The sequence below is a fragment of the Pongo pygmaeus genome, chromosome 19 (genome assembly GCF_028885625.2).
Source record: "Pongo pygmaeus isolate AG05252 chromosome 19, NHGRI_mPonPyg2-v2.0_pri, whole genome shotgun sequence".
NCBI lineage: Eukaryota > Metazoa > Chordata > Mammalia > Primates > Hominidae > Pongo > Pongo pygmaeus.
The window spans coordinates 82,878,558-82,906,498 of record NC_072392.2 but is presented as its reverse complement, the minus strand read 5'-3'; the positions used below and the strand labels follow the sequence as shown (position 1 = coordinate 82,906,498).

Here is a 27,941-nt window from a genome sequence, read left to right as displayed (position 1 = left end):
CCTGTCTTGCTCTGTTGCCCAGGCTGGAGTGCAGTGGCATGAACACACAGCTCAATGCAGCCTCAACCTCCTGTGTTCAAATGATCCTCCTGCCTCAGCCTCCTGAGTGGCTGGGACTACAGGCATTTGCCACCACACCTTGCTAATTTTAAAAAGTTTTTTGTAGAGAGGAGGTCTCACCATGTTGTCCAGGCTGGTCTTGAACTCCTGGGCTCAAGCAGTCCTCCAGCCTCAGCCTCTTGAGTAGCTGGGTCTACAGGCATTTGCCACCAAACCTTGCTAGTTTTTAATTTTTTTTTTTTTTTTTTTTTTTTTTTGTAGAGGCCTGGCGTGGTGTGCGCCTGTAATCCCAGCTACTTGGGAGGCTGAGGCAGGAGAATGGCTGGAACCTGGGAGGCGGAGGCTGCAGTGAGCCAAGATTGTACCACTCCACTCCAGTTTGGATGACAGAGCAAGACTCCATCTCAAAAAAAATTTTTTTTTTTATAGAGATGAGGTCTCACTATGTTGCCCAGGCTGGTCTTGAACTCCTGGGTTCAAGCAGTCCTCCCGCCTCAGCCTCCCAAAGTGATGGGATTACAGGCATTGGCCACTGCGCCTGACCTAAGGCAGTATAATTTATAGCATTTTGATATCCTATTAAGGTTGAAGGAGGACTCTGTTGTAGGATTATCAGACTTGCTTTTTAGTCACTAGTGAGTCATTTGTTGTAGCTTTATTTTTGCATGCGGTAACTTTCTCTGAAAAACAAGCCATCAGAAATCAGTGAATATTGTAATTATATCATAAAGTTGTTTAGTAGAACCACCCCATTATAATTTTAGCTTATTTTGCATGTATATGGATAAGCTATGGAGGGAACCATGTCTTCACATTATCAAATATGTATAGACAAGACAATTTATGTTTAACTTAAGCTTTTTCCTGTCTATGTATAGATTTGTCAAGGAATATTGGTAGGGTTTAGATGCTTTTACATACATTGTAACTAGGAGTTTTGAGGGCATTATATCCAACTTGGTATCAGTAGATTTTTGTCAGTAATTTTTCTTCTGCTGCTAATGTTGATAAGGATTTGGCATTATGCCTTTCATTTAAACTCTACATAGCAAGTTAAAAATGGTAATTTCAATAGAACTCGGAAAAGGATGATGTAAATGGCAGTACGCCATTATAGAAAGAATCTAGGAAGTGTGATGTATATTCCTTTGCACTGGAAATTTTACTGGGGAATACTTAACAAAACTTCTGGCTTGCAATGGAATAAAAGGGAGGAGCAGTGGAAAAAGGAAGCTTTTTGTTTACTGTAAAACAATGCAGTGAATTAGACATAGTGGTGTTAGAACAGGAGTCTAAACATGAGAAATCTAGGCAGATTCCATTGGAATGATGAGTTATGTTATGACTCAATCTGGAGCCACCTTCTGGAGTCTCAGAGGTTCGTTGTTTATAGTAGTTATTGAATATGCCTACCGTGCACTTTTTTCTAGACTCTGGGGATACAGTGGAGATCAAAGCTAAGTTCTTGATATCATGGAACTTAATGATCTAGTGAAGGTAGACCTTAGGAGCTGAAGCGTTCATTGGCTCAACTGTTTATATTTGAAAATTTTGGGTCTTTATGGATGTTTAAATTTGGCAATTCCTAGGGTTGCTTGGAGAAATGACCAATTCTGAGGCCAGGGTAGGGAACTTAAATGAGCCTAGAGCATTTTCCGTCAGTAAGAAAGAGCTCTTCCTTTCCCCTCAGTGATGGAAGTATGTCAAAGGAACACACGAACCAATGGAAAGAGCTCCCAATGGCCAAAGCTGGAAAAATTTGAGCAATAAAATAAAGTAGTATTGGATTATAACCCAAAGTACAAAACAAATGTTTGTGAGTCCATACTGATATAAATGATTAGATAGGGGCTAGACAAATCTCCCATGCAGAATAATTCCAAACAATTTATGTAGATATCCCACTCTTAAGGAGGTATAGTATAACTCTCTAGTCCTTATGTGTGGGTTTTGCACAGTGACTTCCTTCCAAAGAGTACAGTATAGAAAGGGGGAGAAAAGAGGAACTTTACAGTGGAAAAACTTGACAAACACTACTTTAGCTAGGTCAAGGTTAATATCAACAGTGATAAATCATGTTGATAGTATGTACCCTTGATATGATGTTATGAGAATGGTACCTTTACCTTTGTGGTCTCCCTCCCAACAACTCATAAACCCCGTCTAATCATGAGAAGTTAGACAAATCCCAGTTAAGGGGCATTCCACTAAATACCTTACCAATATTTTCCTCAAAACCATCAAGGCCATAAATAACAAGTCTGAGAAACAATAGGAAAGCCAGAGAAACTATTACAGCCACAAGGAGCATTAGGAGACATGACTAAATGTATTACAGTGTTCTACAGTATGTAAAAAGTAAGGAAATCTGAATAAAACATCAATTTTAATTAATGTATAATATTAATGTATAATGTATAATAATGTGTTGGTTCATTAATTGTGACAAATGTCCCATATTAATGTTAGATGTTCGTGATAGGATAAATGAGTGTGGATATATGGGAACACTGTACTAACTTTGTAACTTTTCTGTAAATCTGAAACTATTCTAAAATAAAAAGTTTATTACATTTATGAATTCCCTATTAACCCAGGAATTATTTCAAAAATATGTAGTTGTATAGAAGTATTTTTTTAATAAATTACACTGCTTTTTATTTTTCATTTTTTTAAATTTATTATTTTTATTTTATTTATCACTTATTTTGGGGACAAGGTCTCACTCTGCCACCCAGGCTGGAGTGCAGTGGTGTGATGATGGCTCACTACAGTGCTTTTTATTATTATTATTATTATTTTATTTATTTATTTATTTATTTATTTATTTATTTTTGAGAGAGAGTCTCACTCTGTAACCCAGGCTGGAGTGCAGTGGCATGATCTCGCTCACTGCTACCTCCGCCTCCCGGGTCCCGGTTCAAGCAATTCTCCTGCCTCAGCCTCCTGAGTAGCTGGAATTACAGGCACGTGCCACCATGCCCAGCTAATTTTTGTATTTTTAGTAGAGACGGGGTTTCACCATGTTGGCCAGGATGGTCTTGAACTCCTGACATTGTGATCCACCCACCTCGGCCTCCCAAAGTGCTGGGATTACAGGCATGAACCACCGTGCCCGGCCTATTATTATTTTTTGAGACAGAGTCTCGCTCTGTCACTCGGGGTAGAGTGCAGTGGCATGATCTCGGCTCATAGCAACCTCTGCCTCCGGGATTCAAGCGATTCTCCTGCCTCAGCCTCCTGAGTAGCTGGCACTACAGGCACACACCACCACGCCTGGCTAATTTTTGTATTTTTAGTAGAGACGGGGTTTTCCCATGTTGGCCAGGCTGGTCTCAAACTCCTGACCTCATGTGATCCACACACCTCAGCCTCCCAAAGTGCTGGGATTACAGGCGTGAGCCACCGCGCCCGGCCTACAGTGCTTTTTATAGTTGCAGTCTTCTTTCCTATTTGTGCTTGTGGCCTGTGTTTTCAAATGGAGCGTATTTGGAAAGCTGCATACCTTTGCACTTTGTTCTCTTAGTAGATCATCAGGTATTTGAGTGACTACACTTTTTCAGAGTCTGGAAGAATTCAGAAGATGTGGAAGTTTACCTTTGTTTACATTGTTGCAGAAACAAGGCAAATAAAATTTTAGAACATTATGGGACAATATACTTTTCTATTGTGAATGAGAGAGAAGGCTCAGTGAGATCTGTTATTAGATGAGTAGTTGGGCCCTAAGGAATGGGTAAGCAGAGTACTTATGAATAGTTAAGGAAGCCATCCTGATTTGAACATAAAGACTTACTAGGTTAGGGGAAGCAAGGAGTGAGCTGCGTGTATCCTTTACCTTTTAGTTTGCACATCCTTATAACTCGTCAGTGGTTTTCTGAGGATTTATTTGATTCAACAAGTATTTGCATATTATGTTTAAGATATTATATAATAAACTGTAGGAGAGGTTTATAGCTTAATGAGACAGAGGTAAGACATCACATGAATAACTTTAACAAGCAAAATGAGAAAGCACTATAATAAAACAAGTAGAATTCAGGTGTTGTTGGAGGTTCACGGGAAGGAAGAGATCAAAATCAGACTGAAAAAGGAGAGTCAGAAAAGGCTTCACAGAAGTTTGATGAATGGATAAGATTTTGAGGGCCAGTGGTTGGGATAGTAACATTTAAGGTGGGAAGAACATTATGAATAAAGGCAAGGGCAGAAAAGTCCTGGGCTTATTTGAGGGAAGAGGATGAGCTTGTCAGTCTAGGGGTTAATGAGAGAGAAAACAGGAATCATTGACACTGTTTGAGTGAAGGATTTATAGAAAAATAGGATGGAGCCTGAATTCACAATGCCTAAACTCTTTTCCTAGGTGGCAGTTAGGGGTGAGCCACAACATTCACTTACAGTTTTTCTGTGGATGTTAGATAACTCACAAGCTTTAGGGGTTAAAGAAAATAATCTATGTAGAAGTTTTTTGGCACATTGTAAAATACTCTAGATGTATTATTTAAATGTGAACACTGGAAATGGAGATAAGCAGAGGTATGTGATAACCGGCTATAATCTGGCAACTGATTTAGGTATGTGAGGTGGTCAGGGAGAGGAAGAGAGATAAAGACATTGCTTTCTGGATGATTGGAAATGTGATGCAGTTCACAGCGCTACGGAGGTCAAAAGGAAGAGCAGGTTCACTAGGGAAGCTGATGAATTCCATTTTGAATAAATATAATTTGAAGTGCTGGTGAGGAATCTAAATGGGTGTGTGGGTTTGGAGCTTGAGAAAAGAGTGACGCTAGAGAAACAGATTGGGACTCAATTAACAGCATTTACTGAAAGCTTGCTAGGTACATAAGCTTTGCTATGAATGGAATGTGTCCCCCAATATTCATATGTTGAAGCCTAATCCCCAATGTGATGGTATTTGAAGGTGAGGCATTTGGGACGTAATGAGGTTGGGAGGTAATGAGGTCATGAGGGTGGAGCCTTCAGGAATAGGATTAGTGCCCCATAACAAGAGACATGGGAGAGATGATGGGGGTCATGCAAGCATACAGGGAGAAGGTGGGAGTATGCAAACCGGGAAGACGGCCCTCACCAGACATTGACTCTGCTAGCACCTTGATCTTGGACTTCTCAGCCTCCATTGATTTGTGAGAAACAAATGTTTGCTGTTTAAGCCACCTAATCTATGGTATTTGTTTTGGCTAAGGCAAACGTCTTGCCAAATTATATTCTTCTTTTTTTTTTTTGAGACAGAGTCTCGCTGTGTCACCCAGGCGGGAGTGCAGTCGCACGATCTCGGCTCAAGGGAGGCTCTGCCTCCCGGGTTCGGGTGATTCTCCTGCCTCAGCCTCCCGAGTAGCTGGGACTACAGGCACGTGCCACCATGCCTGGCAATTTTTTTTTATTTTTAGTAGAGACGGGGTTTCACCATGTTAGCCAGGCTGGTCTCGGTCTCCTGACCTCATGATCCGCCCGCCTCAGCCTCCCAAAGTGTTAGTATTACAGGCATGAGCCACCGTGCCCGGCCATATTCTTTTTTAATGTGTTTGCAACCTGGTAGGTTAATTTTATGAGAAATTTTAGAGTTGAGTAATAATAATAGCCAATGTTTATTGAGCACTTGCTGTGTACCAGGTACTGGTCTCGTGTTCTCTTGTGTTTTAATTTGTTTAATCTTTAAAACAACACCATGAGGTGGCTCTTAGTATCCTCCTGTCCTCATTTTTACAGATGAGGTGTCTGAAGCAAAGAGAAGTTAAGTAGTTTTTAGGGTCACAAGTTCATAAGGGATAGCACCAGGTTCAAACCCATGCATTCTGACCCTAATTATTTAACTCTTTTATAGTGCTTATAGCTTAACACACTATATTACACTGCCTCTATAAGTGTCTCTAGAAAAAAAAGGTAAAGGAAGGAAACTTGGGAGTGGCCAAAAAGTGATGCAAACCTTTTTCTACATATAAAATAATGTTTAGGCTTCATTGCAAGTATATATTTGAACTTTACAATAAGATTTTCTTCTCTTGGCATCCTTATGAAGAAAGTAAATTGTGTGGTTTAATTTAAATATACAGTATTCATCTCTTGAACAGCCATCAGTTATGAGTGGGTCTGTTTGAATGAAGGAGTCCAATAGAGAAGGTGGTGATTGAGTCTCCAGCAGCAACAGACAGGATAATGTTTGGTCTGCACACAGCATAGGTCTTTAAGTCATGGTGAATTTTTGAATGGAGAACGGTACTTTTATGTATTTTCATCCTCATATAGGAATAAAGAATTCACAGAAATACTGGTTTAAGATATATAACAAATCCTTTCCGATAGTTTCTCAAAATAATAGCTTTCATAGAGTGCCTGCTATGTACCAGATACCTAGACCAAGTGTTTTACATTTATCTCATACTGAATGTGCTGCTTGGCTTTAGCTGAGCTTTTACTTTATTTATTTATTTATTTATATATTTATTTATTTTAGAGGCGGAGTCTCACTATACTGCCCAGGCTGGTCTCTAACTCTTGGGCTCAAGTGATTCTCTCACCTCAGCCTTCCAAAGTGCTAGGATTATAGGCATAAGCCACCACACCCAGCCCTTTTTTATTTTTAACATGTGAACTTACACCAGAACTTGATTATTATGCTTGTTAAGATAAGCTTTACTTTAAAATTACCTCTGATCACTATAAGTAAAAAAAAATTATAATTGCGACTATAATAAAATTTATAATTCTGACTAGATTTCTTTAAAATCTGCATTTATTATGTCAAAGTAGATCTATTATTCATAAACTTGCACTCAGTGTTTAAAAAGCTTATTTGTATACTCTCATCTTGTTTTATTAATGTAAAAAGTACGCATGTTTGTGAGAACTTTACCAAAATCTTCATCTTTGTTGAAAAAAAATTTTTAAGTAGTTACTTAAAAGTTGTTTGATATGAGTGGACTAGAAAGGTCATTTTAAATTTGGTAACTGAGGCTGGGTGCAGTGGCTCATGCCTGTAATTCTAACAGTCTGGGAGACTGAGGTAGGAGGATTGCTTGAGCCTGGGCAACATGGCAAGACCCCATTTCTGCAAAAAAAATTTTAGACATTAGCAAGGCATGGTGGTGTGCGCCTGTAGTCCTAGGTACTCAGGGGTTGAGATGGGGGGATCACTTGAGCCCAGAAAATTTAACTGGAGTCTGCAGTGAGTCATGTTTGCGCCACTCCATTCCAGCCTAAGTGACAGAGTGAGATTATCTCAAAAAAGTAAAAATATAATAAATTTTCTAACTGAGAACCAATTTTGCCTTGTTGAAATGTTTAAATGCTGATACTGTTCTTAGTAAGGATAATTACCTCAGAACCTGTATCTTTTAATGCATCATCAAACATACTAATTAGATTAACTACTTGCCAGGTACTGAATATATGAAGTTAAACTTAAGGGCCTAATTTGTTTTGCAGCGTGAATGAAATGAATTGCCTAAAATTCCTTCATTAAATGACAAGATATTTAGATAAAAGCAGGGCTAATATGATTGTTGAGGTAAATTACTATATCTGTTGAAAGAGGAGAATTCTGAATCTTTTGCAGAACACCCTTCTGTAACCTAGTTTTCAATTAACCGTTTTGTGAACTTGTGTCACCAATAATTGCTTTAACTGGACTAAGATTTTTTTTTTTTTTTTTTTTTAAGACACGGTCTCACTCTGTTGCCCAGGCTAGATTGCTGGTGTGAACATGGCTTACTGCAGGCTCAGGTGATTCTTCCACCTTAGCCTCCTGAGTAGCTGGGACTACAGGCACACACCACCATGCCGGGCTATTTTTTTTTTCTTTTTTTGTATATTTTTGTAGAGATGGGGTTTTGCCCTGTTGCCCAGACTGGTCTCGAACTCCTAGGCTCAAACCATCAGCCTGCCTAGACCTCTCAAACTGTTGGGATTACAGGCATGAGCCACTGTGCCAGCCTAGAGTAAGATTCTTTAAAAGGAATTACTAGCCTGAGAGAGTATGTTTCACTCTATATGGTAGTTGAGTTTGGGTTCTAGAATTAATCTACTTGAGTTGGAATCTCAGCTCTAGTTCTTTTTTTTTTTTTTTTGAGACAGAGTCTCACACTGTCGTCTGGGCTGGAGTACAGTGGCACGATCTCAGCTCACTGCAACCTCCGCCTCCTGGGTTCAAGTGGATTTTTCTTTCTTAGCCTCCTGAGTAGCAGGGACTACAGGCACCTGCCACCACACGTGGCTGATTTTTTGTATTTTTAGAAGAGACAGGGTTTCACTATGTTGGCCAGGCTGGTCTCAAACTCCTGACCTCATGATCCGCCCACCTCAGCCTCCCAAAGTGCTGGGATTGCAGGCAGGGCCACTGTGCCCAGCCAACTCTAGCTCTTAAAAGCAAAATCATTGGTAAGTCTCTATGCCTGAATCTGTTTCCTCATCTCTAAAATGACGGTAGTACTACTACTTATTTCACAGAGTGGTTGGTGTACACTTGCACATAGTAAATATTTGATAAGTGTTATCCAATATGTTTATATTCTTTACTAAAAATATATTTTATTAAATGTACTACATGTAAAAGGACTTTTAATAGCATATTAAGAAAATATTTTCTAAGCCGGGTGTGGTGGCTGATACCTGTAATCCCAGCACTTTGGGAGGCCGAGGCAGGTGGATTACTTGAGGTCAGGAATTCGAGACCAGCCTGGCCAACGTGGCGAAACCCTGTCTCTACTAAAAATACAGCAATTAGCCGAGTGTGGTGGCGCATGCCTGTAATCCCAGCTACTTGAGAGGCTGAGGCACGAGAATCGCTTGAACCTGGGAGGTGGAGATTGCAGTGAGCTGAGATCGCGCCATTGCACTCCAGCCTGGGCAACAGAGCGAGACTGTCAAAAAAAAAAAAATTATTTTCTTATCCATCAATAAACAAATACATTTACATAATCTTTAATGGCTATGTAATATTTCAACTTGCTGTTTGCTATCATTTACTTAACTGATCATTTTTATGCATATAGAATTATATGTGATATATTTGCTTATTTTAACATTTTGTAATAACACCTTGAATGTGAATCTGTGTAATACTCTTGTTTCAAGCAACAATAACTAAAACACATACAAAAATTGTGTAGAAGTTTTCTGTAGCATTTAAATTTCATTTTCATTTCATGTTTAGGGGTTGAGATAGAGGCTGTTTCTCAGAGCAGAAAGATGTAAATTGCTGTCATGTGCCACTGGTCAGGAATGGTGTACATCAGTTGATTCTTCTGAAGCACTGGGCCACCTGCTGGAATTTGTATAGGAATGCTATCCTGAATTTCAGTTTTATTTTACAATGATAACATAAGTTTAAAGAACATGCAGAGAAATCTGTGTTCAAAAGCATTTATGCTACTTTTGAGTTGCAGGGACAGTATTATAAAATCTTTTTGTGGGGTGAAGGAAGATGGGATGTCTGAGTATTTTTTTTTCTTTCTCTCAAGCAGTCTCATTCCAATCAGCAGTGTAATTGGAATGCAACTCCAATCTGGAGGAGGAAGGGGAATTTTTGGCAAGGATATACTAAGTAGTTGGGAGCTTTATTCACATTAAGCATAGATAGCCATTCATTATGAATACAACTCAGTAAGAACAAGCATAGCATTCTCTTTCTACAGCTGCAATTTACTCTGATACTATTACCTGGTTTGTTGCATATAGATAACTCCTTTCCTACCAGAAAAATAAATTATTGACCTAAATGAAAATGGTAGTATTTACTGCCATCTGTACTTCTGCAAATGGTTTTCTCTAATCGCTGCCTCAAATGAAATATAAGATTTCCATAAAGTTTAAAACCATATCTTGAGAAAACAACAATAAAGGCATTTATGACATGGTATTTGAATTATACCTGACCTGTGAGCTCTGAGAGCAAAGGACTATGTCTTATTTTTCTTTGTATCTGCAGAAACTGTCATAGCACTTGGCACAAAGTGAGTGTTCAGGAAATGTTGAATGAGAGAGTGAATGATGTAGGAGTATTCCCTTCTCCCTAAGTATCTCAAGATGATCACACCTGCATCTGTGTGAAATGCAGAGGCTTTATCCAATATGGCTGATGTCAGCTTATTTTGATCATCTCTGCTAATCATTTCAAACCATCTGTCTGAAAAAGGAGTGAGTACAATAGCTAGAACAAGCTAGATTCTGGGAGTGTAGACTTAAGAATGAGAAATGCTTTGAAGGAATTTGAGAAGGGTAGTAACATGATAAAGTAGTATAAGCAGACTTAATCTGGTACAAATATATGGGCTGTTCGAGACATTGTCCCTAGTGGATTCTGCAGCATGGTACTGTGGTGGTGTAATGCTACATTTGTAGTTAGCACTAATAAAAATTAACTTGTGCCTACTAAATATCTGTAGTCCAGTATAATGTTTTGCTTTAACACAAAAATTCGTGAAAATTAATTGAATTAATTCAAATACTTCAGATTTTTGTGCCTTTCTGTATATATAATTTCAATTCCATATATATAAGCTTACTAAACATTAAAGATATTGAAATACTGATTGCTGTCTAGGCCAGGGGTCCTCAACCCTGGGCCAAGGGCTGCACAGCAGGAGATGAGCCAGTGAAGCATCATCTGTATTTACACCCACTTCCCATTGTGTAGTACCACCTGAGCTCTGCCTCCTCTCAGATCAGCAGCGGCAATAGATTCTCATAGGAGTGTTAACCCTACTGTGAACTGCGCATGCGAGGGATCTAGGTTGCGCCTCCTTAGAAGAATCTAATGCCTGATGATCTGTCACTGTCTTTCTTCACTCCCAGATGGGACTGTCTAGTTGCAGGAAAACAAGCTCAGGGCTCCCACTGATTCTACATTATGGTGAGTTGTATAATTATTCTATTATATATTACAATGTAATAATAATAGAAATAAGTGCACAATAAATGTAATGAGATTGAATCATTCCCAAAACCCCCTTGCCCGCCCCCCCACCCCCACACACACACACTGGTCCGTGGAAAACTTGTCTTCCATGAAGCCAATCCCTGGTGCCAAAAAGGTTGGGGACTGCTGGTCTAGGAGAAAGTCTGTACCCCATAGCCTTTGTTCTGGCCTCGCCCACCTAACAAGATTTCTCTCCTGTTACCCTTACTGCCCAGCATTTCTCAACATTTTTACCTATTTTCTTTAAGAAACATTTAGAAAGCAGAAATGAAACTTCTTCCACGCTGCCACCCCTCCCTAGTCCCATGATTCCTAATCTTAGTTCTACTTTCCATAGTTTCTATTACAAAAGATGATAGATTAATTTTCTTCTAATATAAAATTATAATATTGTATATACATTCTCCAGGGGATTCTGATACATACCTCCTTAGTTGAGAATTTGCTGTGGTGACATAATCAGGAGTTTGTCATATTGAAATTCATGGATTCTTTGAGCATTTACCACTCTTCTGTGATTAGAACAGAGAATGAAAAGAGCAATGGGCTGTGGTTCTAGTCCCCAAGGTACATTCCCAAGAAACAAGAACAGTGCAGTAAAGGCTCCAGGATGTGAAAACAATTTATTTTTACAGATAAATAGCATTACCAGTTCTCAGGTCATGTTTTGACAATCTTACTTTTAAAAGTTACAAATCAGAGTTTTTGCTTCCAGGGCAGAAAGTAATTTAGTCAAGAGCTGGCTGGAACTGCTTAGATCCAGCATGAAGCATAGTGGTCTGACCAATCCTGATATTATTTCTTTGTTTTAAGTTAATCTTGTTTCTTCTAGAACACTAATGTTATTTTCCTTAATCTCTTGATTACTAAAATGTAATTTCTCCTCATAAACTTTGAACTTGATTTTAAAGTTCTTTGTTCTTTTGATTTTTCAATTGTTCTTTGAAACTGAATGTTAAACATTTTGTGATTTTTTTTAAAGAATTGGTTAAACACGACTGGATAAGTATGTTTTAAGTAAAAAGAAATGATAAAAATAAGATTTTTTTGAGGGGTAGAGGGGGGCAATGTCTCACTCTGTTGCCCAGGCTGGAGTGCAGTGGTGTGATCTCAGCTAACTGCAAACTCTGCCTCCCAGGCTCAAGTGATTCTCATGCCTCAGCCTCCTGAGTAGCTGAGACTACATGTGTGTGCCACCATACCTGACTAATTTTTTTTTTTTTTTGTATTTTTAGTAGAGATGGGGTTTTGCCATGTTGCCCAGGTCTCAAACTCCTGGCCTCAAGTGATCTGCCCGCCTCAGCCTCCCAGAGTGCTGGAATTACAGACATGAGCCACAGTACCTGGCCTAAAATAAGATTTCTTAAATCAAAATTATGATTATGTGAGGATTGGCCATTGTTATATAGTATAAAAAGCCCTCTTTTCAATGAAGTTATTTAGATTATTTTAGGGTCTATTTCATTCATTCAACAGATATTTATTGAGTACCTATCAAGTGCCTGGCGTAATGTGTGCTTGGTGCAGGAAGAGATGAGGCAGGCATGATTCGTGCTGTATGGAGTTTACCACCTCTGCAATTATAAGCAACATTCCAAACTTAAACGAGAACAGTAAAATGTGGTAAGTGTTTATAAGTATGAGCTTCTGTGAAAGTACAAGCAGGGAGAGCTTGAGAGAAACATGTTCTAAAAGGCATCCTTCCCTTTTGAGACCAGGAGATGAGTAGGTGAAGAAGCCTAGGAAGAATGTTTCAGGCAGAGAGAATGGCACGTGAAGGCTGTGGGTGAGAGAGATACATTTGAGAAAGTGAAGGTTAGTGTGGCTGGATCTTAGACTTGAGGGCCTGGAAGGGAGCTGTGGTGATGAAAAACGAGGTCAGAGAGGTGAGCAGGAGCCAGGGCTTGAAGGGCATTGAAGCCAATATAAGTTTGGCTTCAATGTTTTAAGGATCTTAGAAGGGGAAATGGATGGAAAGGCTTAATTAGATTTTTAGATCACTTCAGGTCCAGCGTGGAGAACTGGAAGGAAGTGAGGCTTTGAGGCAGGGGAATGTTGTAATTACCTAGACAGTAGATGGTGGACTAAGGTGTTGGCATCGGTAATAGAGAGAAGTAGACAGATGAAGGATATTTCCGAGGTAGAATTGCTGAGAATTGTAATTGTCAGGATGTCAGGAGGGAATACAGTGAAGGTTGCTATGGAGATTTCTGACTTGGGTAGTGGAGTGGAAAGGAAGGCTATTTATTGAAAAGAAAGTCAACTGGAGGGAGGAGCAGGTTTGCAGGGAAGACGTGAGTTTTGGGAGGAACGCATATTTGGTTTGTGGACCTGGAGTTCAGGAGAGAACTTAGGATCGGGTTTTATGAATTTAGGTATCATCATAACCATAGAGTAAATGGTAAAGACCAGAGAGAATAGATGGAAAAGTGGCTCTTTGGATTTTATTTTTTGAGAGAGAGGAAGAGTTCTGTCAATCTGTTAAGCTGTGAACTCTCTCCTAGGAAAAATGTGGATTCTCTCCCCAGAAAATAAACATATATGTAACAGTTTACATATAATTGCAAGGTTTACAAAAATGGACACTGTGATCCTCAGGTTACAGAGTGAAATAAGAGAACCTAGGGCAAAACCCTGAAGAACTTCAAGTTTTATAGCATAGCGAGATCTGGCAAAGAGAACTTAGAATGAGTTTTATGCCATGTAGAACCAGGTGAATGTGGTGTTAAACAGAACTGGAAGAGAGGGGTTCTAGAAGAGGGAGTAGTCAGCAGTGGCAAATGCCCATGAGGGGGTCAAGTGCCATAAAGAATGAAAAATGTCCATTGTATGGACTTGGTAATTAGGTCTCCAGGGCTTTGTAGCAGGTTCAGAGGCAATGGTGAGGGAGGAAGCCAGATTGCAGTGGATCAGGGCATTAGTGGGAGGTAAAGAAGTAGAGTCAAAAAGTGTAGGCAGTTCTTTTTTAAAATGTTTTAAAATTATACTTTAAGTTCTGGGGTACATGTGCAGAACATGTAGTTTTGTTACATAGGTATGCATGTACCATGGTGGTTTGTTGCACCCATCAACCCATCATCTACATTAGGTATTTCTCCTAATGCTATCCCTCCCTAATCCCCAACCCGCCGACAGGCCCCAGTGTGTGATGTTCCCCTCCATGTGTCCATGTGTTCTCATTGTTCAGCTCCCACTTATGAGTGAGAACGTGTGGTGTTTGGTTTTCTGTTCTTGTGTTAGTTTGCTGAGAATGATGGTTTCCAGCCTCATCCATGTCCCTGCAAAGGACATCAACTTATCCTTTTTTATGGCTGCATAGTATTCCATGGTGTATATGTGCCACATTTTCTTTATCCAGTCTATCATTGATGGGCATTTGGGTTGGTTCCAAGTCTTTGCTATCGTGAATAGTGCCATAATAAACGTACATGTGCATATGTCTTTATAGTAGAATGATTTATAATCCTTTGGGTATATACCCAGTAATGGAATTGCTGGGTCAAATGGTATTTCTGGTTCTAGATCCTTGAGGAATTGCCACACTGTCTTCCACAATGGTCGAACTAATTTACACTCCCACCAACAGTGTAAAAGCGTTACTATTTCTCCACATCCTTTACAGCATCTGTTGTTTTCTGACTTTTTAATGATCACCATTCTAACTGGTGTGAGATGGTATCTCATTGTGGTTTTGATTTGCATTTCTCTAATGACCAGTGATGATGAGCTTTTTTTCATATGTTTGTTGGCTGCATAAATGCCTTCTTTTGAGAAGTGTCTGTTCATAATCCTTTGCCCACTTTTCGATGAGGTTGTTTTTTTTTGTAAATTTAAGTTCTTTGTAGATTTTGGATATTAGCCCTTTGTCAGATGGATAGATTGCAAATTTTTTCTCCCGTTCTGTAGGGTGCCTGTTCACTCTGATGAGTTTCTTTTGTGTGCAGAAGGTCTTTAGTTAGATCCCATTTGTCTATTTTGGCTTTTGTTGCCATTGCTTTTGGTGTTTTAGTCATGAAGTCTTTGTGTGTGCCTGTCCCCTGAATGGTATTGCCTAGGTTTTCTTCTGGGGTTTTTATGGTTTTAAGGCTTATGTTTAAGTCTTTAATGCATCTTGAGTTAATTTTTGAATAAGGTGTAAGGAAGGAGTCCAGTTTCAGTTTTCTGCATATGGCTAGCCAGTTTTCCCAACACCATTTATTACATAGGGAATCCTTTCCCCCATTGCTTGTTTTTGTCAGGTTTGTCAAAGATCAGATGGTTGTAGATGTGTGGTGTTATTTCTGAGGCCTCTGTTCTGTTACATTGGTCTATATATTTGTTTTGGTACCAGTACCGTGCTGTTTTTGTTACTGTAGCCTTGTAGCATAGTTTGAAGTCAGATAGTGTGATGCCTCCAGCTTTGTTCTTTTTGCTTAGGATTGTCTTGGCTATGTGGGCTCTTTTTTGGTTCCATATGAAATTTAAAGTAGTTTTTTTCAATTCTTGAAGAGAGTCAATGGTAGCTTGATGGGGATAGCATTGAATCTATAAATTACTTTGGGCAGTATGGCCATTTTCACAATATTGATTCTTCTTATCCATGAACATGGAATGTTTTTCCATTTATTTGTGTCCTCTCTTATTTTGTTGAGCAGTGGTTTGTAGTTCTCCTTGAAGAGGTCCTTCACATCCCTTGTAAGTTGTATTCCTAGATATTTTATTGCCTTTGTAGCAGTTGGCTCTGTTTGTCTGTTATTGGTGTATAGGAATGCTTGTGATTTTTGCACAATTATTTTCTTTGAAGAAGTTTCATTATGAGAGGGAAGAGGTAGATGATGGCTTGCTGAAGGGAGGCTTGGGTAAGACTTGAGTATGTTTAAATGCTGACAAGGTGGTTAGAAAAGGGAACAAGATAGAGGATATGTATAACACCTGTGAAGATCCCCAAGAACATGGTGGTTTAGATATGAGATAGAGGATAGTCTTAGAGAGGAGAGTAGACATTGTCAGTGGAAGGAAGGAAAAAAGAATGAATATGTAGGTTTGGTGGCAGTGAGTTGGAGGAGATCTCATGTTTTCTCTTTCTCTGAAGTCGGATGTGAAATCATTTCACTTCATGAATCATAGGATAGTGGTTTGTTTAAAAAAATCATTATTAACTCATTAAAACTGAAGATTGTAATTTAGATTTTTGTGTGTGTTACATGTGTATTGATCCTGAGTATTCTATTCCATTTATATTATGACAAAAGTTTGGGGAGTAGTTCTCTAAATCTAGTTTGTGATTTGTTATTCTTAGTTATGGCCCTAGTTTTCATGATTGATTGAGTTTTTATGTTTTTAAAAATAAAACTCTTAAGACATGGCCTAAGGGACTCTGCCTAGTATATCAGTATCTTGTGCTTACTTAATAATTTTATTTATTTAGTGATGACATCTGTTTCAAAAGGTTTTTTTTATGTGAACCCTTAGAGTGATTAGTTATATTTATTTAGATTCATTCCCAAGTTTATGTCAAATGAGCTTTTATACACTAAACTTCCAATAACTGTAATTCATTTAAACTGTTAGTAGAAGTGGATAGAAATACCAAACATTACATTCATAGGTATTTTGTGAACTAAAATTTACATGTATGAAAATTGGTGTTTTTCTTTCTCTTGTATCAAGTTTGAGTTAAAGAAGTTTTAAGTTTATGACTCTATAAGCAGATTTATTTACTTATTTATTTATTTATGACAGAGTCTTGCTCTGTCGCCCAGGCTGGAGTTCAGTGGTGCAATCTTGGCTCACTAGTGCAGTGGTGCAGTCTTGGCTCACTACAGCCTCCACCTCCCAGGTTCAAGTGATTCTCACACCTCAGCCTCCTGAGTAGCTGGGATTACAGGTGTGCGCCACCACACCCAGCTAATTTTTGTATTTTTACTAGAGACACAGTTTCACCATGTTAGCCAGGCTGGTCTCAAACTCCGGACCTCAAGCAATCCAGCCACCTTGGCCTCCCAAAGTACTGGGATTACAGACATGAGCCACTGTGCGCAGCCTATAAGCAGTAATTTTAAAATTGATATGTAACTCATATACTATAAAATCTGTCCTTTTTTTTTTTTTTTTTTTTTTTTTTTGAGACAGAGTCTTGCTCTGTAGCCCAGGCTGGAGTGCAGTGTCACCATATTGGCCAGGCTGGTCTTGAACTCCTGACGTCGTAATCCGCCCGCCTCGGCCTCCCAAAGTGCTGGGATTACAGGCGTGAGCCACTGCACCTGGCCAAAATTTATCCTCTTTAAAGTGGGCAATTTAATATTTTTTAGTGTGTTCACAAGGTTGAGCATCCATCCATGTAAGTAATTTAATGCATAGTAACTTGGAAAATGTGGATTTGGGATATCTAGTTTTAATATATTAACTTTAAATTCTTAAAAGATATAGTAGACATATCTTGTCATTTAACTGACGATTTAGGAGAAGGTAATTTGATTTCTCCCATGAAGTTTCTGTGGCATTTAGATGGAGAACAGAATGTTACTTTAAAAAAAAAGAAAAAAAAACTCATCTGTATCAGGAAAGCTTTATCTTTATTTATGATCCTCTTCAGTATAAAATTATTTCATCCTTAAAATAGATATAACAACCTGACTTTACATATCTCCTTTGAACTATTTTTCCTATTGCCACTGAGTTTCTCAGAGAATAGATCTTGATGGAAGATAGGAATTGAATTTCTATCTTATTATTAGAATATCAGATTTATAAACATTCTTGCCCTCAGCTATTACTGGTGATCATTGAAAGTTGCAACCACTGGTTCAACTGTCTTTTGTTTGCTAGTTCGAAAGTTTGTGGTCATGTTTCATACCTTGCTATAGTTAGGGTTTAACTATTCACTGCTGTTTTCAGTGTTTTAAAATGTAACAGTACACTCTTAACATTTTAATTTTTCCCATGTATTTTTTTGTTTTTTTTTTTTACAGTACTCTGTGCAAAAAACCTGGTGAAAAAGGATTTTTTCCGTAAGTAAATTAACTTTAAATCTTGTGTATTGTATGTAGATCTTTGGGAACAGTGTTTTCAGAATTCTCTGGTTTAGGGGTTTCTCTATTCAGAAATATTGTCAGTGTTATTTTATTATGAATGCTTTGGTTCAGAGCCATTTGGCATCACATTTTTTTTTTAGAAGGTTTTGTGCTTTTTAGGCTTAGCCCTTTCCTTTTATTCACCTCTGCCACATATTTATGAGAATGAGTGTGTATGCAGGTGTGTAGCTGCAGATGTGTGTAATGTATATTGAAGGTGTGCATACTACTAGAATTCTAGAAAAGGTTTAAGAGATTATTTTGTGAACACTTTCTTCCTTTTGAAAATTTCATGGGAAACTTTACTCATTCAAGATTCATTGAGCCTGCTTGGAATTTCCAGAGTGTAGGAAAGAAATCTCTGCCACATTTAATCCTAGATGCTCTTACCTCTCAGATTCCAAAGCAGATGTTTGGTTCCCATATGTGCATTATATTTACCAATCTGTTGTGATTTTTTTTTTCTGGCTTTATTTAGTACTAAGTTTTATGAGAGGGGATTGGGAAGTACCCAGCATGTATATTAACAATCTTTATTCTGTTGTAGCTTTAAATTATTGGTTAAAAATGATATAATTTTTAGTAAAAAAAAAAAAAACTTCTTCAGCCAACAAAATTTTTTATGTAAAACATTTGAAATTAGAATAGAGATGATTCATTAAATTTTTAAATTCAAGTCATGGGCTATGTGTGCTGTTTGATTTCATGTGATAGTAGATGATTTTCAGGGGTTTAATTAAAAGAAATAAGCTATACATATATATTTTTTTTCTTTTTAGAGACGGGATCTTGCCCTGTCACCCAGGCTATAGTACAATGGCACAGTCATAGCTCACTGCAGCCTCAGACTCCTGGGCTCAAGGGATCCTCCTGTCTCACCCTCCTGAGTGGGTGGACTGCAGACACACTTCACCACGTCCAGCTGATTTATTTATTTATTTATTTATTTACTATTCTTTGTAGAGGCAGGGTCTTGCTATGTTGCCCAGGCTGGTCTCAAACTCCTGGTCTCAAGTGATCCTCCTACCTCAGCCTCCCAAAGTGCCGGGATTACAGGTGTGAGCCACTGTGCCCGGCCAATATAATTTAAAATTATAGTTAATTCATTCCACTTGAAATTTTATTATTTTGAGTTTTTCTAGAGCAGAACCTGAATTAAAGTTTATAAAATAACATCTTATAAAACTATATAGTTATAAATGTTTATGGTTATCTTTCTGCTTATATGAGAAAGCAAATAGGATAATTTGGAACATAGGACAAAAATTATAAGCAGTTTAAATTTATGTACCATGTGCCTTCTCCCCAGAAGCTTGTCACAGTGGAAGGTCCCAGTGGCCACAGAACTCCCCATCTCTCCCTGTTCCGCCAATCACTGTTGTCTCTCTCAGGCTGCTGCTCACTTCCTACCTCATCCCTGTTGCTACTAACTGAGGTGTACTTTTTTTTTTTTTTAACCTTTGATAAGGTTGATCTAAGGTAGGATTTATACTAGTGGGCCTGCAAAGTGGCAAATAGGGTTGGACAAGGAGAAAAGGGAGGGAAGTAAGAGGAGCACTTTTCCTTTTTTTTTTTTTAGACGGAGTCTCACTCTGTTGCCCAGGCTGGAGTGCAGTGGTGTGATCTCGGCTCACTGCAAACTCCACCTCTCGGGTTCAAGTGATTCTCCCACCTCAGCCTTCTGAGTAGCTGGGATTACAGGTGCACGCCAACACACCTGCCTAATTTTTGTATTTTTAGTAGAGACGGAGTTTCACCATGTTGGTCAGGCTGATCTCAAACGCCTGACCTCATGATCCTCCTGCCTTGGCCTCCCACAGTGCTGGGATTATAGACGTGAACCATCGCGCCCGGCTGAGAGGAACGCTCTTACAGCTGCTTCTGCACTTTCCAAGACATCTGCTCTGGTTTTGAAGATAAAATCTTCAGTTTTGTCTCCCAGATTTCCTTTTCAAATTTCCTTCCTCTAGAGTCCCAAGACACGGCTTCTCTAATAAAATATCCAGATATTCTTACCTCACTTTTCCTAGGATATCTAGAGGAATCATATATTAATGTTTTATAAACCTTTGAGAGCTGATTCTTATCCCTTATATGATCTTTGTCCTTAAATTGTAAGTGAAAGAAAGAAGGAAATCTTTTCTCTTTTTCATGGGTGTAGGCAGTAAAAATTGATAAAAATTCTAAGAGTGTGAACTTGCTTTAGGGATAAGATTAGGGGAAACAGTGTGATTATCTTTAAAACTTAGAATGGGAGACTCTTGATGGCCTGGAAAGAGAAACAGGAACGGTAATCCTTAGGGCTTCAGAGGGGAGTTAGCCAGGGATGGAAGTTACCTCCCAGGTTCACACTGGCCAAGGTCCCAGGTCCATTCTGTGGTAGATTTACATGTATACTTATACAGATTTTTGACCTGTTAAGGGTTGCCCACGTTAATTTCAGAGGCAGTAATTCCTAAATTCTTCAATTAAATATAAATGAATGTGTGTTTATTGATCGGTGCAGTTATTAATAGTAAAATATAGTTAAGTTTTTGCTTGTGATTCAGTTAAAATTGTATTGAATGAGAAAAGCAAATTTTAATACAAAGTATGCCTGTAGGGTGATGAAATAGATATATATTTTTCATCGCAGGAAAAAATACACTGCCATGTGTTGTCTTTTGAAGAGTAATTTGTATGTGAGGTAATACTGTTTATTGGGTGCTATCCTTGTTGAGAAAAGTTTTATTAACTCATGTTTTTGAACTGTTTTCAAGCTTATTGGCTTTTAAAAGTAAGTCACTTCCCCTTTCCCCCAGAATTTTAGCAGGAAAAATTTCAAACATAAAGCAACAGATAAAATAATTTTATAGTAAAGACCCACCATCTAGATTCTACCATTAACTTTATCACATATTTACCCATTTATTCATTATCTGTTTTTTTTTTTTGTTTTTTTTTTTTTCCGTGACGGAGTCTTGCTCTGTCCCCAGGCTAGAGTGCAGTGGCATGATCTTGGCTCACTGCAACCTCTGCCTCCCGGGTTCAAGCAATTCTCCTGCCTCAGCCTCCCCAGTAGCTGGGATTACAGGTATGTGCCACCACACCCAGCTAATTTTTGTATTTTTAGTAGAGACGGGGTTTCACCATGTTGGCTAGGCTGGTCTCGAACTCCTGACCTCAGGTGATCCGCCTGCCTCGGCCTCTCAAAGTGCTAGGATTACAGGCATGAGCCACTGTGCTCTGCCTTCATTATCTGTTTTATGGGTATTTTTTATATGAAAAGGAGTGTTTTCATTAGTGTCAGATTTGTTCTTCTGCAACATTTTAAAAAAGATTTCTGTGTAAGGTAATGTATTAAGGTGTTTTATAGGGGGCCAAATTGAAGTCTTTTAGAACCAAGATGGGTTGGCTAAATGTTGTGTGTTTTTTTTTTTTCTTGGCCCAATTGAAAATGAAGATGTTTTCTTTGGAAGGTAACACACTTTTGAGTTGAAAATGTTATTTTATTATTATTTGCAGCTTTTCAAGTGCATTTGTGTAGTAAGGAGGTTTTTGAGCTTTAGCTATTTTATATGTCTCAGAAATGATGGGGGAGAATTGAGACAAATTTTTTTTTTTTTTTCCCTTGAGACAGAGTCTGTCTCTGACACCCAGGCTGGAGTGCAGTGGCGCGATCTCGGCTCACTGCAACCTCCGCCTCCCAGGTTCAAGCAATTCTCCTGGCCTCTGCCTCCTGAGTAGCTGGGACTACAGGCGTGTGCCACCCATACCCAGCTAATTTTTTGTATTTTTAGTAGAGATGTGGTTGCACCGTGTTAGCCAGGATGGTCTTGAACTTGTGACCTCATGATCCACCCACTTCGGCCTCCCAAAGTGCTGGGATTACAGGCGTGAGCCACTGTGCCTGGCTGAGAAATTTTTTAAAATGCAGGAAGTTCTCTAGCCACTTTGTGTTTACCACTAGATGTCTCACTAACTTCAGAAAACCTGATAGCTTTTGACCACATTAGAGTAACTTGGCTCTCAAGTTAAATTTTTGTAGAATAATATAATCAGGTTAAGTTGAAACCTATGTATTTTTTTTATTAAGGTATTGAACTTGTGTTTTTGTTTATTGTGTTATTTAACAGAAAGGGAACATAAAAGGCTGTGACTTTCCTACTTAATTAAGGATCTGGAAGCCACATTTTGTATGGAAAAAGTTGTTTTTCTTTTATTATTTAATTTTTTTATTTCAATAAGTTTTGGGGGAACAGATGGTGTTTGATTACATGAATAAGTACTTTAGTGGTGATTTCTGAGATTTTGGTGGACTCATCACCCAAGCAGTGTACACTGTACCCAGTGTATATAGTCTTTTATCCCTTGCTACCCCCCACCCTTTCCCCCAGTCCCCATAGTCCAGTATATCATTCTTACGCCTTTGCATCCTCATAGCTTAGCTCCCACATGTGACTGAGAACATACGATGTTAGGTTTTCCATTCTTGAGTTACTTCACTTAGAATAATAGTCTCCAATTTTATCCAGGTTGCTGTGATTATTTCTTTTTAATGGCTAAGTAGTATTCCATGGTGTATATATGTATATGTGGTGTGTGTGTGTATATGTATGTGTGTATATATATATACACACACACATTATATAATTATATATTATATGTATATATAATTATATATGTATATATATTTATAATTATATATTATAAATATATATACATACACACACACACATATACACACACACACACCACATTTCTTTACCCACTCGTTGATTGATAGGTATTTGGGCTGCTTCAGTATTTTTGCAATTGTGAATTGTGCTGCTACAAACATGCGTGTGCAAGTATCTTTTTCGTATAATGACTTCTTTCCCTCTGGGTTAATACCTAGTAGTGGGATTGCTGGATCAAACAGTAGATCTACTTTTAGTTCTTTAAGGAATCTGGTTCTTTAAGGAATCCCCACACTGTTTTCTGTAGTGGTTGTACTAGTTTACATTACCACCAGCAGTGTAAAAGTGTTCCCTTTTCACTGCATCCATGCCAACATCTGTTATTTTTAAATTTTTTGATTATGGCCATTCTTGCAGGAGTGAGGTGGCATCGCATTGTAGTTCTGATTTGCATTTCCCTGATACTTAGTGATGCTGAGCATTTTTCGTTATGCTCGTTGGCCTATCTTGTTGGTATATCTTTTTTTGAGAATTGTCTATTGATGTCCTTAACCCACTTTTTGATGGGATTGTTTGTTTTTTTCTTGCTGATTTGTTTGAGTACTTTGTAGATTAGTCCTTTGTCAGATGTTGTTTTTCTTAATCCTTAATTTTTTTTTCCACTGAGATAGGGTCTTGCTCTGTCAACCAGGTTGGAGTGCAGTGGCTTGATCATGGCTCACTGCAGCCTCGGCCTCCCAGGCTCAAGCAATCCTCCCACTTTCGCCTCCTGAGTAGCTGAGACTACAGACGTATGCCACCACGCTTGGCTAACTTTTAAATTATTTTGTGGGGGATGGGGGGTGGTCTTACTATGTTGCCCAGGCTGGTTTCAAACTTCTGGGCTCAAGTGATCCTTTCGCCTCAGCCTCCCAAAGTGCTGAAATTACAGGCGTGAGCCACTGTGTCTGGCCAGTCCTTAATTCTTTTTAATTTTATTTTTTTAAAAAAGCAAGAAACCAGAAAGACTTAATTCTTCAACTAGTTTAATAACACCCAAAGGGAAAGTTTAGAAATGTGATTTTTTTGTTTTTGCTTATAAATATACATTTATATGTTTATTTATTTAAATAGTAGAGTGAAAATAACAAGATAGAGTGAATTCTTCCCAGGAGGAAATACTTCATTTATTGAGGGTGGAGGTAAAAACATTCTTCCGTTGAACACATTTATAAATGGTTAGGTGTTACTGAAATACTATGCATAGCACTCAGCTTCAAGAACAATATAGTCAAATAGATTTAATACCCTAACTTACCAAGTTTCTTTGAAACTTAACCCCTAAATTTTGGTCCTCCTTTATTATTTGAAGGCGATAGATCACAGAATCATAGAATTGGGGAACTGATAGGTGATTTGTCTGTCCTTGAAACTTGGCAAATTAGTATCTTAAAAAAATTAGCATTGATACCAACATGCAAAATTTCTCCAGTCACCAACACTTAACGCTGTTTTGTTCTAGTATTTTCAGCTGTCCACAGGAAATCTACTCTATCCCAATATGTCTAACACATGAAGTGACATTTTTGTCTCTCTAATATTTTTAGTGCCACCTTTTAAATTTTTGTCAAAAGAATCATTTTCATTATTGCTTTGGGCTGAAAACTGTATTGTCATCTTTGATACAAGTTTCTTATTAATTTGTATTAGATCTTTCAGAATAGCTCTCTTGTCATTTCCTTTCCCTTTCCACATGACTTCCCTCATTCAGGGTCTTTTCATCCTACTGTTGGATAATTACAACAGCTTCATATATGGTCTGCCTATAGTCTTTCTTTCTTCTAGTGGGCCCTGAATACCACTGATAGAAAAATAGGACTGTAATTACAGCCATGCTCAAGAACCTGAAATGGCTCCCTGTTATCTACCTCAATCAGTCCAAGCCCTGTTGCCTGACTTTTAAGCCTCTCTTACTGGATCAGTCATATTTCCAACAGTATTTACTTTTACACCTTAGCACAAGCTCTTTGGTTAGCCTCTTCAAAGTCTTTTAAATATTGTATTGTCATACCCTCCTTGGTGCTCTTCCTATTGCTAGGAAAGTCCTCCTTCTCCTGTATGTCCTTTAAAGCAGCAGCCCCCAACCTTTGGCACAGGGACCAGTTTCATGCAAGACAGTTTTTCCAAGGACATGGGGAGCAGGGGATGTATTGGGATGAAACTGTTCCATCTCAGATCATCAGACTTTAGATTCTCATAAGGAGCGCACAACCTAGATCCCTTGCACGCGCAGTTCACAATAGGGTTCCAGCTCCTATGAGCATCTAATGCTGCCGCTGATCTGACAGAAGGCGGAGCTCAGACTGTAATGCTTACTCTCCGGCTGCTCACTTCCTGCTTTGTGGTCTGGTTGTAACAGGCCACGAACCTGTTCCGGCCCATGGCCCAGAGGTTGGAGACCCCTGCCTTAAAGCCCAGATGAGTTCCCTCCTCCCTCAAAGCCCTTTCTTTACTGTTCAGATTCAAACTTTTTCTCCTGTTTTTCTGAGCTCTTACTTGTACTCACTGTTGGACCACGTAGTAAATAAGAGGTAAAATACAGCATAGTGGTTAAGAGCATGAAGTCGAGAGCCAGACATGGGTTTAGAATCTACACTTTAGATTCTGGCCCTGCCATTTACTACTCTGTGACCTTGGGCTAGTTAATTGACCCCCTTGTGCCTTAGTTTCCTCATCAGTAAAATAGGGATAATAACAGTGTCTACCTCATAGGGTTATTGTAAGCATTAAGGATAATTGTATTTAGAATAGTACCTAACATAGTGATATAAGTGTTTGCGTTATAATCAGTATCACTAAGCACTTGTTTATTCTCAGGTATTTTTGTTTTTGTTTTTCATGTATAGTATTTTTGTTTTTGTTTTTCATGTATAGTATTTTTATTTTTCCAATTAGATAGTAAGCTCTTTTAAGGCAGAGTGTTACATCTTTTGTTTCAGTCTCATTTTTCCTGGTAGTTATTCAGCAAAACTCATTTGCTAATTTGATTTCTCTGTAGCCTGTGTTCCTGTATAAAAACCTTTAATAAGCTTTTTCTTTAAATGAGCTACTGAGGGAGACATTTGGAAAGAAAAAGCCATGAATGGTTACAAGAATTCATGTAACCATTCATGACCCCATTCCTGGGGTCAGAGGGCTGGTAACAACCTATTAAAAACTTCCACATTATGAGGTAACCTCTAGATTTCGGTAGTTTAAACTGGAAATATTTTGAGACAGAAACGAGAAAAAATATAGTTTTGCTATTTAATGTAGAAGTAACTTTAGTCTTTTTTTTTTTTTAAAAAAAATGGACTATTCATTTATAGCTAAATGTTAAACTTTTTTAAAAGAATGGAATAATCTTTTGTAGCAAATGGAATGCTTGTATAATTAATCTTCTATCTTAAATGTCAAATTATTAATTTTTGAAAATCTTTTTTCACAGGACTTCCTGATCCATTTGCTAAGGTGGTGGTTGATGGATCTGGGCAATGCCATTCTACAGATACTGTGAAGAATACGCTTGATCCAAAGTGGAATCAGCATTATGACCTGTAGGTTTAAACAATTAGTTTGAAATGAAACATATAATTAATATTATTTGATATAGTCTTTGAAAATAATCATGGGAAATGATCTGAGTTTCATCTGTGGTATAATTTGGTCTTCACAAAGGGGGTAAAGAAAAGCCCAGTGGGAATGTGCTTTGGCTTATAGACAGGTTTTAAAAGATGAGGTATCCCTAAAATTCCATGAAGAACAAAATGAAACTGGCTCACAGTAGAGCAATCCCCCACCTCTTTTTTCAATTAAATAAAGGTATTAATTGACCACTTTAGACCAATTATAAAACCAGAAATAAGAATTTGGGTTGCACTGAATAGGCTTCTTTTTGCCTTTATATGGATAGTTTATTTCTTTTAAATTTTATTTTAAACGATTGGAGTATATGCACCTTTTTAAAAAGGCAAATGATACTATAAAGCTTTTACTGGAAAACAGCAAGTTCCCTGCTCCATTCTCATTCCTGATTCCCATCCTCAAGGCAACTGCTTTAATAACTTTGGCTGTTTATTCTGATATTTTCATCTGTTTCTAGATATGTATTTTATTTTATAGCATCACAGTTTTCTTTTTTTAGTTTTAGGTAATTTTTTTTTTTTTTTTTTTTTTTTTTTTTGAGACAGAGTCTTGCTCTGTCACCCAGGTTGGAGTGCAGTGGCACCGTCTCGGCTCACTGCAATCTCTGCCTCCTGGGTTCAAGCATTTCTCCTGCCTCAGCCTCCCGAGTAGCTGGGACTACAGGTGCCCACCACCACATTCAGCTAATTTTTGTATTTTTAGTAGAGACAGGGTTTCACCATGTTGGCCAGGCTGATCTCAAACTCCTGACCTCAAGTGATCCGCCTGCCTCGGTCTCCCAAAGTGCCGGGATTACAGACGTGAGCCACCACGCCCAGCCTAGTTTTAGGTATTTTTGAATTTCCTACCTAGAAGATGATTTGGCTTTATTTTGTATTATTAAAAATTCTTTTAAAATTAGAGACAGTCTCACCGTATTGCTCAGGCCAGAGTGCAGTGGCATAATCATAGCTCACTGCAGCCTCTAACTCCTGGACTCAACTGATCCTCCCACCTCACCCTCCTCAGTAGCTGGAACTACAGCTGCATGCCACCATGCCCAGCTAATTTTTTTTAAGGTAATTTTTTGTAGAGATGGGGTCTTGCTATATTGCCCAGTCTGGTCTTGAATTCCTAGGCTCAAGATTCCCCCTCCTTGGCCTCCCAAAGTATTTGGATTACAAGCATGGGCTGTGATGCCCAGCCCAGTGGTTCAGCTTTTAAAATTGGTATTCAACATCCCCATTCTCATGACACAAGCCCCTTCCTTTCTTTAGTCTTCCAATATAATTATATGAACCTTTTTGGTTAAACCATTGTTCCATGTTTACATTATTATGATTATGTAAATATCCATAGTTGGGTCACAGGGGTACAAGAATTACATTTTCTTTCTTGACAACTTTTGTTTTTTCTGAAGTTAGTAGCTACTTTTCCCATTTGTTTAGTTATCTATTTATCTCCTAGATAGAAATGAGAAATTGTATGTCATAATCCTCAGACTCTCCTATAGAACTAAAGATCTTTTCTCCATATATTCAGTTCTGTCAGTATTCCATTGGCTTTTTTTCTTCTTGGAGATACCCCTCCTGGGAGTCTGTG

General features: G+C 38.3%; 1 protein-coding gene across 3 annotated transcripts in view; it reads left to right on the top strand.

The window, feature by feature from the left end:
• The window catches only part of SMURF2 (SMAD specific E3 ubiquitin protein ligase 2), a 118,047-nt gene that overhangs the window by 37,570 nt on the left and 52,536 nt on the right, over nucleotides 1-27,941 (top strand). Inside the window, exons 2-4 of one of the 3 annotated variants that reach the window (XM_054458018.2) lie at nucleotides 10,864-10,921; nucleotides 17,938-17,976; nucleotides 26,164-26,272. In XM_054458018.2, coding sequence (XP_054313993.1) covers nucleotides 10,864-10,921; nucleotides 17,938-17,976; nucleotides 26,164-26,272 — 206 coding nt within the window. The remainder of the gene's footprint in view (nucleotides 1-10,863; nucleotides 10,922-17,937; nucleotides 17,977-26,163; nucleotides 26,273-27,941) is intronic. The other 2 variants (XM_054458019.2, XM_054458021.2) reach the window with 2 other exon arrangements.